Below are 12,032 nucleotides of genomic sequence, written 5' to 3' on the forward strand. Positions count from 1 at the left end.
TTCTCCATCGAGGTTGCAGGTGGCCTTGCCATCTCAGGAGAAGACAAGAGCCCTGGGAAACCCACTCATTTCACACTCTTGGGCCAAACTGGGCAGTGGCCGGACCACCCCAGTGCCCTTGTATCCCTTTAAAGGGGGCCCCTCCGACTCTCCAGTCGCTGGAGAGTCGGAGGGGCCCCTTCGTGGGTGTTGACCGCGCATTACAAGGGATGAAATATAAGACTATAAAAATACTCGTGCTGTGCACAGCATGCCTGAACGGGTCCTCTGTGACAAGCAAAGACCTAAAATTATCCCTTGTCTTGTGCTTTCCTCTATGCCCAGTCTGTGCCTGCTAGAGCAGGCATGTGGGAAGCCAGTGACATTGGGAACACCTTTTTGATGTTATCTCTGTGGTTCAAGTATGCGCTCAGAGTTGCACTGGCCACCCCGTTAGTCACATCCCTTAGGACGTACTTGCTGTTTGCCGTATAGGGGAGGAGCAAAAATTGCACTGTGGAATTGAGGGAATGCCTTTTGAGTCAAAATGAGTTCTATTATATTGGTAAAGGTGCACACGTATCCTTGTTATGACAATCAGACATCATTCAAGTGTTTCTCATCCCGGTGCGACCGACCTGCTTTGTGTTTTTCCAATTACCTCTATAGCTTCTTATTGCCATTGGTTGATGACTTGGTTGATTCCATGTAAGATCACATTAGGCCGTTATGTATGTGCGTCGCTATCCACCAAGCCGTTTCTTTTCATTACATTAGATTTTTATGCAGAGGTGGTGAGATGTGAGAAAGAAACATGTGGGTTTCAATACGGCAAATGTGAACTAAGGTAGAACAAATTTGACAGCTTAGTTGCGGATCTGCGTCGAGTGCTGCTAGAGTCTCTTTGAGGATTTGAACATGACTTGGGGAGGTGTAAGTTTCTATGCGACCTATGGGTTTAACAACTGCAGAGGGCCATTGTATATGGACCGGGAAGTGAGTAGGGGTTCCTTCCATAACTTTCACAGATTCAGGGCCAGCGTGGAGCCTTTCATTATATTCATTAGCAGTTTACTGTGCGTTCCATCACAAGTCATCATTGATACACTCATAAGCAGCTCTCTTACACACCCATATTATATATCCACATGGTTGAATCATAAGCCCAAGCGTGCAGACCCGCCTCAGATTCCACCAACATTGGAACATGTACATTAAGGCATCAACTCACAGGTTTAACCTTAGAATAGCAAGCGCACAACCCTCATCTACTATCTAGCTATCGGGGATAGACAGATTTACTATATTACATCCATATATCCCACTCTCCTGCCTTGCATTCTCCACTCACTATTCATATGTCCTACGCGAACCCTTCCCTGCATCTGCAAACTTCTTCCCTGCTTCTCTCCTCCCCTCACACCCGCCACCCACGCCATGTCCTTCATCTTACTCACGCTACCCATTCCCTTCAGACTATGGTATGGATCCCCAGGAGAGGGCATGATACACCACGCACATGATCTTGGTGCCTTGAAAATGCTATGGTGGTGATTCGTAGCCCTATACAAGTATAGTAGCATACACAGCGTAATCCTTCTCGATGAAATCTGAGCCTGTTTTCTATCTATCTAACAAACATCAGACATATATGTACTTTACACAAGACAATTGCAAAACTATTTGGTGAATTTGCCTTAAAGAGAGAATGAAAAAGGACTACAAATATTAGGATGTGGAGGACGGTTCTAGTAAGTGTATGGGTACGTCTACAAGATGAACGACAATGAGATATTGGCAGGTGTATCTTTGGAGGTGGTAATATTAAGTAAGATAACCATATTGAATAATGTGAACAGCAGGTTCCTCGCCTGGGGATTGTTTGGAGTTTTGCTGCCAACGCACAAACATACAATGGTCATATTACAACAAGTCCACTTTATTCTGTGTCTTCAACTTCAAATGCCGAGACAGTTTGATTTCTTCAAGTATAACATAGTCAGCCCTTCATCTTTGCGTATACCCTCAGCACGCTACTGTGGGATCGGCGTTAAAAAATAAAAATATATTTATAGTGATATGCGTGTACAGTATACAGAATTCATTTTCAGGCACATAGATGTACAAGACGGCAACAGCAAAATAAAATACAGTCCATATATTTCAGACCAGATGCGCATGCGTAGTTCGTAGAGTGCCCGCCCCCCCCCCCTTCATCTGTCCAAAGGGGCCCTGATGGTAACCCAGAAATGCACAGGCATGTCCCAAGTGCTGGCAAGAGGAGGCAGGGGAGCCGAGCGGCTAGACAGGTGGGCCCCGGCTAACAAGACCATGAAACTGTAGAGTGCTAGTCTGGCGGCAGCTAAATTCAACAATCAGGACAGATCAGTGGTTTAGCTATTCACTTGCGCACTTTGAGTCTAGCTCCCAAAAGGACAGAGAGATCCATGACTAAAGTCCACGATTACAGGACAAAACATAGGTGGACTAACATGGAATGACAACTGTGACCCCACTCTCCTGGATGACCCCTCTCCGTACCAGTTCGGTCCAACGGAAATCGGTGTCGACCCCTGCGAGGACACCAAGCAATCTAAACACAGGATAGACCTAGGATCCCAGCTTCTAGGACTTTTATCCAACACCTTTAACTGGCAGGGCAATTCTAACCCCCACATGTACAAGACCTACACAAGTTGTAATGAAAAGATCATGTAACACAGTGTGTCAGGCTCCCACCATCAGTTCGCAGAGCTAGTCATTGGCATGAAGTGGTCCCTTTAAAAGTCCAGTACTGTAATATCAAAGCAGTTTTCGCAGCGCATCTTAATCATGAACGACTGTACCCACCGCTACTTCAGTACAGTGACCACCACACTACTCTGCTGCACACCTTGAATATGCCCTGCAGCAACCTCTACTATTCCAATACTGGGGACTACAAGCAGCTCTGCCAATGCATATCAGTTCTAGTATGCTCACACCCTGCTATTCCAGTATTTGGACCTGCACAGAGCTCTGCCAAGGCACATCAAGCTGGACACAAAGCCGGACTGCCCTTTCAGTAATGGGAACCACACACAGCTCTGACATTGTGCTCCACCCTTGCTATCAACATATATTCCAAGAGTGGAATACAGAGGCACACTGTTATCAAAGCACCTCAGGCCTGTTCTGCAACACCCCCTGTCCACTGTGCACTGCCACCCTAGACATCTTGGTAAGCAAACCTCAATCCTGACCCACAGTAGTGTGAAGGGCTCTGTATTACGGTATTGTACAAAATTACCTACTCCCAAAAGTTTGACCCCCAATTTTCCACATATATACATATATGTGGGGGGGTAAAGTGAATAAAAAATGTATAGGGGTAAGGTGTGGGGCCTGTGGGGGTCTCCCCCCACATATATATTTGCGGAAAATAGAAGAAAAAGAAAATACAGACTTTAAGGGGTCTAACATTTCGGTTTGGTAAAATCACGTAGATCCCTGTATTACTGTGCCAGTCTATGGATTGGTATCATTCTTAGAGGTGACAGAATCTGTACTCCTAGGTCAGTCTCCAGAGGTACCCGTCCATAATGGTCACAGTCCATGAATCTATGCACTGCCCTAAAAGTGAACAGACCATCGCTACACCAATTCTGAGGCCTCCATTCCCAGGGGTGCAAGGTGCTGTATCCCTGTGAACCTGTGCCTATGTGCCAAGCCCTTCTGCATTGTCATGCCTAAAGGTGTATGCTCCTCTGTCCATGTGCCAACTTCCTGAGTTGCCAAAGTGTATCCCTGTACCAATGTCCTAAACTCATACAGGCGTGGCGGGGATAGGCTCTGCATCCCGTCCCCATTTCTTGCGCCCATCTTGCCCTAAAGAAGACTGACCCAATGCCTCTGTGTCCATTTGGCCTTCTCAGCAAAGGTTCTCTTTCCTTGTGCTACTCTCCAAAGTCTTGTTAGCCAACCCCTGGGCCCATGCCCGCTGAGCAGTGAAAAGATGTGGCAAGTACATCTACTGAAGGCGCTAGATGTTGGCATTGCAGTTCACAGTGCCCGATAAGGTCCTGCCAGGCTCAAGTCAAATCACAACACCAGACTAAACATCACGTCAGTAAAATAAAACAATTAAAATACCACCCACCCCTGGGGGCGTGCATTAGGCACTTAGTGCAATTTTGCTTTCCCTTCCATCAGTCATTATTTCCTCTATAAAAACAGGTTTGCTCCCCAACTCATCAGTGTTCCAGTTCTGGTGGTCCGGTTATGGAAACCTCTGGAGCCTCATCACTTCCCTACACGTCGTCTTCGCATACATCGTCCCCTCCCCAGGGGCCCGTAATGTCCCATGAGTGCCACGGGCAGCTCCTCACATTTGGCAACGATCCGGTGTGTAATGTTGGAAACTGCACCCAAAGAGCATGCCCCTCTCCTTGGAGCCATCAGAGCTCTAAGGTCCCGCACATACATCAAACTGTTCTCGCTTGGCAAACAAGCGGCCCATTCTTTCGCACTTTGCTGAGCAGATGCCTTGCTCTGAACCAATGCTCCACTGTCCTGGGTGAACCTGAATCCAGTCCAGGAAACCTCTGCTCTTGAGAGTCCGTCCCCAGAAGGATGCATCGCATTCCAAAAGAAATAGAAAACTTAGCATCACCTTCCGAGCGTATTGAACATTCACCCAGAAAAATCTTCAGTTTCTGACCTATCACTTAAGAGCATCTTCAATGCCAAGGGATTACCCACATATTCAAAAATGTTGACCCATGACCTACTTGAGTGGCTCTCTTGTGTAGGAGACCTCTAAAGAATTTGGCCCATTATTGTAGCACATCATTTGAGCAGACTGACCAAACTAGTTTGCCCACCACTTGTGCCTGTCAAAGAACCACCCCATCAACTCAGCCCATAGGGTGATTTGTGAAAAGATGTGACGCGCATACCCCAGGAAAGCGCTAGATGTTGCACTGTAGTTCAAAGTGAGGGATAAAGGTACAGCATGTAATATAATGAAGCCGAATGATGTCGGCTAGCGCATGCCTTTCCTCGCATCCTCGACTGGGAGGGAACGCCAGTGACTACCAAGACCGAGGTTTATCTTTTTGATAGCTGGTGTCGGTGTCTGCCATCCTCTGGATGCTAGTCATGTCCACCCTCATTCAGGGGCATGTGACGGATAGTGTGGAAGATCCAGTCCATCTTGGTGGTCCAGCCGCCATGGTGCGCGTCATTCATCTGCTTGGTAAAGTACTCGAGGGCCTCCTGCTCAGTCTTGTCCAGTGCCAGCGTCTTGCGCAGGTAGGCAATGTCATCAAAAGACTGCAGTTCTGGCATCCCCGAGCCCAGCATCATAGAAAAGAGGTTGATGAAGAGGTTGGCATGCTGGCGTATCGCCAGGTAGGCCTTGTAGCACATCTCCTGGAACCTAGTAGAAGGAATGAAAAAGAGGTAGCGTAAACATGAGTCTAAACCAGCAACGTGCTGTGTTACACCCAATCGGAGACAAGCCCCACAGTACAGCCTATGAAATAAGCTGCCACAAAAGATGGCATGGGTTCCAAGATTCACCCATCAAATTACCCATGATAGTACTCAAGGCCCCGAACCCAATTATAGCTGCCTGGCACGGAACGTCCTCTTGCTTCAAAGATAACTAGAAAACAAGAGCTACCTCATCTGAAAACATAGCTCCTCAGCAACCTCACAAAGGGTGCCAAGGCTAGCTAGAAGTGACTCAAAGAATCTCTACTTCCAGTGGGTGAACCAGCCCACTTACAGAGCCAAAACTGATCCCCGTGAGACAATCCCATACAACCTACATAATCATCTATAAAAAAAACATTGATGCAACATACAGTACATCCAAGCCCCATCGCAGGGCCTGCCAGCAGCCTATTTTGAATGATCTTCAGTTATGCATCGATTGGAAAAATGATTACCTGCTAACTATTTCCATTCAGCCAAAATGGATGGGTGCTTCTCTCAATTAGTCACTGCCCCTATGTATTTACTTGGACACGCTAAAGTCAAGGATCCACCCCTGTGTAACTGGCTGGATCACTGAATCATAATGTTCCATGGCATGCGGAAGCCCTTGTGGTTTCTTCTTTTCATGGAAGTCTGCCTAAGGTTATTTTTTACTGTGGCTCTTATGTACATTCACGGTTTTAGCTACACGCGGTACAACGTCATTTGATCGCCAGTATATTTTCCAATTCATTTTTTGCTGAAAATATTTCAACAAAAAATGCATCAACAAATATAGGGCCTGGGGGGTAAGGGGATATAAGGGGCACAGGGAGCAAATAATAAGGGGGGGGGAGGACACCCCCAAATATTTATTATAAATAAATTCAGAGTTTTTTCGGTAAAAAATGTTTTAGAAAAAAACTGGATGAAACCACATAGAACCTAACACACATGTCTTTTGACTGCACCATGCTGTAGGGGTCATCGAAGGATCACAGAGCTACTTCACAGAATTCCTAGAAAGTAAAACACCCCCTGCTCCCTACTTTTTATTCAGCAATGAAAGAAAGTATTGCCACTCATAAGGCACCATTTGCTACAAACATCTATATATATTGAACGCTTAGGTATGTTTCTGTACTCAGCTGATGCAATTAATCAGTGTTAGGTTCCCCTCTGCTGTCGAAATGGCAAAGTGCACCTCTGCGTGGCCTTCTTCTTCAACAACAGTTATCATTTTAACAAACACAATGAGCACAGTTCTACGCGGTCACCTTCACCTTCCACTATCACAAACATTCAGAATAATTTCAAATAATTTCTTTCCAACACCACTTCTCTTCACACAGGGCACAGCAGTTCCAGTGTCAATGAACAGTTAATTATCAGCTCAACGTTGCAGTCTCTAAAGAGCGAAACGTTGTAGTGCAATTGCCTCCTCATAAGATAGAACTGAAAGTAGGTGCTGTAATTATGCTACTATGCAATCTCATGCCATCACGGGGACTCTGACATGGAACAAGGTTGACAATTACTGGTCTACAAAGACACATCATAGAGGACCTGTGTAATCGGTGGAACCTAGATACTGTCTTTATACCACGAATACCTCTCAATCCATCAGATACAAATATACCTTTTAAATTCAAAAGAAGACAGATAACTATATGTTTAGCCTTTTCTATAACCATTAATAAGTCACAGGGACCTACGCCCCCTTCCTGGAAGCAATCATTGGTAATTCTGATATTTAAGAAGGGGGACAGAAGTGACCCTATAAATTACAGACCGATATTGACCTGTAAGATCTACTAGAACTGCTTATGTTACGCCAGGAAAGGCTAGTTGGCTAAAAAAAAAAGACTCCGGTCAACTCTGTATGGCTAAACATTTCATGAAGAATTACCTATTAGCCTCTCTGCCATGAACTCAAAAACTCCTACTAAAAGGAATTGATCTCACAAGATAGTGCATCAGTGATTGAAAAATTGGAGCCTCATCCCAAAGCACCAACCCTCACGTACAATGGCGCTTTGCAGCAATACCCATACTAGTTTATGCCCGCTTTAGCATTAGCTTCTGCTGGCACCATTCAATACCTTCGGAAAACATTTTCCACACTGTCGGCACCTGAACCTGACCCAGTGAAGGGAGAGGAGGTGAGCTTGGTGGCCCTGCACCACACTCTAATCTGAAACTTACTATGAACTGGTCTGGTCCTTTAGTCAGTACAAGACTTCCTTAAACCGAGGCATCCCAATGTAGCCCTATAAAGCTTGAACAAATCCGCTCATGTTTGTGTGCTGTCCTCTAATCCTGATCCCCGTGTTTCATGGCCTACAAAACACTCTGATTCCCTTTGCTCAAGCTTCTAGTGTAGCTTTTTGTGTTACTTTTCCGCACTTGCAGAATCATTTTATTTGCCCTCCATAACGTCCCTACATGAATCTTTTGAACCCCGTTGCACTCATTATCTCCCCCCCCCTTCTCCCCTACACTCCCCTTCAGGCTTTCAGGAGGCAGCTAAAGCTGCTGACATGAGCGGTCCCCATGATAACCATTAATGAAGTAAATTAGATCTCCTTTGTACAGAATGTATGGTGCTGACTCATAGCCCTCTGGCTTTGTCCGGGAGCATTTAATGCCTGAGACTAGGAGTGTGAGAGGAAGATTGTGTGGTTGGCAAGGGTCCTAAGTTGGAATGCGTGAGGGTCAGAGATGCGCTCCAATCATGCACGCTTTGTTTGTGTTGCTGTACCACAGGCATGCCCTGTATCTCGGAAATATGGTAGTGCCACGTGGATTGCACCAAGGGTCTTGCCCTTTGCAGTTACTGACCTCTCAAACTCCTTGGTCTTGGTACACTCCGGCACCCCTTTGCTGATCACGATGAGGAAGTCTTGGGTCAGCACGAATGGGACGCGTTCCCTCTTGTATCCAAATTTCTTCTTCTTGTGGTCCAAGAAGTGCCCAAAGTCGATGTGGAACAGCTGGTGGGAGACAGGGACAAACATAAGTAGAGCGTGTGGGTGGAATGTCAAAGACGGGCGTCCCAGGGAAATGGTGAGGGGGACACTAGAAATATTCACCCGCCACTGGTCACACAATGTCGAAAGTGGCCAATAGATGTTGTCAGGTCAGAAAATGTAACCCAGCTAAATGAGGTCAAGTAACCTTATCATGCAGTAGGGAATATCCAGCATCAATCCCACACCTCACACCACACCCAAAACTCCACCTAGCAACTTGCTACCAAAATATCTTCATCAATCGATTTCACACGGAACACATCTCAGGCACACATGCGCCCGATAACTTGTTTTTTTGCTTAATAGCTACTAACATCCACTAGCTGGCAGTTTCCCCATACACTCAAATTGGAATACATTTTTGATAAGATACACATTGTGATATGCTCCTGAACGCTCTCCTAATAGCGCTGACAATACACCCAATTTTAGAGGAAGGCATCATGGGGCACGAATAAAGTTAACAGGGCAAGGTGGGGGCACACAAAAATAAGGATCAGCAGGCCAAATTGGGTTACGCAAACATATTTTGCCAAGCTGTTGTAATACATTTGATTCAACATTTGTTGATGTAGCTTCAATTAATTCATAAAAACAATATATCACAGACCTTAACAGTCTGCAATCACCTCCACTCTTCCTCTGCACCAGGTTCCTTCAAAGCCAACCCATAGAATCCTGAAATGCACCCCAGTCAAACTTTCATAGGACTACCCAATACAATGTAAATTGGTCTTGCATAGCACAACTCTGACATTTGTGCTGGCCTTGTGGCCTCCGGTTCTGCCGAAGAAAGAGTGGTTGGAGGGTGGTTCAACACATTTGCCATTGAGGACCGTAGTCCTGAAGTAACAGCGCCCTGAGTATCAATACGGTTCTATGTGGTTTGTGGCGTTGACACTTGGGCATGAGTTGTATCCTGGGGGGAACACTGAAGCTCTGTAAAATGACAACCCTGGGAGAGCCCCTAGCAGGACACAGTATGCAACAGAGTCAAGGAGGATGCAGGCCATGCAATGAGCGCTGAGATGCTCCTGCAATGTTCCTGTTGTGGTGGTGCTAGCAGGCATAACTGTTCCTGTGTGTTGTGGTAGGTGTGCCGACAGTCTCTACATGGAGTCAGCCCATCAGGATGTTTGTCCTGTGTAAACAACATCGAACGGCACATTCTACCCGAAAGAACTAGCCTGACACAAGGGCGTTGCATACCAAAGGGCCTTTGATGCCATGGATCTGGGCAGGGGGAGGGGTTGGTTTAGTCAGAGGGAGCTGAGCACAAGTGGAGAAGGGTTACGCAATCTTGTTTCTCTTTGTAACTCCTTTCCTGTCTCCTCCACTTACATAAGCACTACACACTTTGTGTATGATGTCAGAAGGCAAAGACCCCTTGTCTTAAGGATAGGGATTGGACCCCTCAAAAGAAGGCTCGATGTTGTCCAATCTCCAGTGGACGTTTGCCCATGAAATAGAAGTCTCCCACTCATTTGATTCACTTTCAGACCATCCAGGCAGAAGGAAGAAATCGTGTGGACCTCTTTTGGGAGGGTTGTCTTTTCAAAGCCCCTCCGCCTGTGAGGTGAAGTTTGAGAGTCCAAGACAGACAAGCTCTGCTCCATAACCATCCCCAGGCACATTGGGGGTGACCTTCTGCTGGAGCAAAATCTGCCTTTCTGCCAGCTACACCGGTACCCAGGACCTCACTGGAGGGGAAGGAATCCTAGAGTTGTTTGCCACCAGCCTCCCCTGTGTTTGGGAGAACAACTCATATCAACCTGAGAGCCAGAACAGCCAGGAACCATGTGTTTCGAACCCTTTCGACACAGTCAAACATACAGGAACCTCCAGAGCTGCCCCTGGCACTCGCTTGATCTTTGAGCTGTAGCGCCGCACATTCAAACCAGTTCACAGTGGCACCACGCCAGCCAAGCGTGGCATTAACCTGGCTTGGACTAGAAGTTCGTTGCTGCATCCATCGTGTTCAAACTGCTTTTTATACCGTCAGCCTCTTCATCGCTGATCAAACCGATCCCAGTAGCCCCCTCGAACGCTGCATCGAACCGCCCAACTCGGATTGTGCATCCAGACGATGGCATCTCCGCCATCGAACCATCCCTGGTGGTCAACACGATTTGCACTTAATCGAACGCCATTTTTGAACCACAGTGAATTGCAGCTCAACCCAGGCTCAACACTTGCTATCCATGTGGAACAATGCAATTACCACATTCAAGCTCAATTTGAACCACTTGTACAGCACCAAGAAGCCTGGCTGATGCTGTCGAACCGCCAAGAGCAGCAGAAAGGTATTATTGACTTCTAACTAACCCTTTGGTCCATCTTTGGGACAGAGATTGGTTAGGCCACCTTTAGTCCCATTCTTTTGCACAAGAATATAGCTCCATTAAGGACATGGTTGCATTTGGTTGCCTTGCACCCTTGTTTCATTAACGGGCTGCCCAGATCTACTGCCCGTGGTTGTTTTCAGTTCAGAGCTTTCCAACCAAAACTTATTTACTTCGCATCTTCGTACAGCGCTCAATTGTGCACCCCAACCTCTCAATAGCCTGCCATGAAGGTTGAGGCCACTTAGACACGGATGAAGGCTCTGGAGTGGTATCTACGACCGAAAACTCTGCCCCCATCAACTGCCTGGAGAGAGGTTTCAAAGTGGACAGATTGCTGGATCAAAAATGTCCAGTTACATTTGATTGCTGTACCCACGCTTTAAACACAGATCTCCTTCATTGCAAATCTACTGCAAACAAGTAGTCTGTTTTGTTTGCTTACTGTTAGTAGGATTTCCTTATTTACACAGAAATAGTTCAGGCGATTGGACAACGATGCATGCATAACTGGCGCATCATGAGAAAGTGGCACTTGCCATCCTGTTTGGAGAAGAGACTTGGTTTCTGTTAGAGTGTATGTGTCCCTCAAAGTTGGAGCAATATTTTTCAAACAAATGGGGATTCCCAGAACAGCACACACGCCTTGTGCTAGCCGTGAACCTGTTGAAATCACAGACAATGAAATCCTGCTTATAATTCTGCAGAAAAAAATAAGCTCGCTTTGCCAAGACACTATGAGGGCGTCATGCTTGATGTTTTGTCTACGAAGCCGCGCAAAGTATATGCCTAGTGCTTGGCCCCCTAGTGGTGCTTGAAAAATGGCATTGACCGCCATCATTAACATGGGGCCAGTGCGAAACAACTGCGATCCGTGTCCAACAAGAGTGCGATGAAGATACTGTTCACAGACAACAGGGTTGAGAGTTTGGCATTAGCAACACTTAGGCTAACTGCTGAAAGGTGACCTATATTTACGATAACTCCCTGAAATGTCAGGGATTCCGGATAGAGAATACAGGTGATTGTTCCTAATGTTGCGATGGGGCCAGCGGAGAACCATGGAGGTAGGCAGCGCATAAGATAACCCAGCTAAAAAAGAAAGCGTATCGACCGTGCAATCCCTCGCATGGGAGACTGTCCAGCGAATGGGAGAACCCAACTAGAGAAGAATGGGAGTGTAGACGATGCAATCCCGCGCATTGGGAGAACCCAGCTG

The 12,032-nt window shown here is 46.5% G+C and overlaps 1 protein-coding gene across 2 annotated transcripts in view; it reads right to left on the reverse strand.

Annotated features, from left to right (window-relative positions):
* Window positions 1-1,897: 1,897 nt before the first annotated feature.
* LOC138567041 (phosphatidylinositol 4,5-bisphosphate 3-kinase catalytic subunit alpha isoform-like) overlaps window positions 1,898-12,032 on the reverse strand; it is a 363,865-nt gene continuing 353,730 nt past the window's right edge. For both annotated transcript variants that reach the window (XM_069644869.1, XM_069644877.1), the window contains 2 exons: window positions 8,281-8,432; window positions 1,898-5,398 (listed from right to left, as the gene is read on the reverse strand). In XM_069644869.1, the coding sequence (XP_069500970.1) occupies window positions 5,113-5,398; window positions 8,281-8,432 (438 nt within the window). In that variant the 3' untranslated portion in view covers window positions 1,898-5,112. The remainder of the gene's footprint in view (window positions 5,399-8,280; window positions 8,433-12,032) is intronic.

Source organism: Ambystoma mexicanum, chromosome 1p (assembly GCF_040938575.1).
Source record: "Ambystoma mexicanum isolate Mex_15411 chromosome 1p, UKY_AmexF1_1, whole genome shotgun sequence".
Lineage (NCBI taxonomy): Eukaryota > Metazoa > Chordata > Amphibia > Caudata > Ambystomatidae > Ambystoma > Ambystoma mexicanum.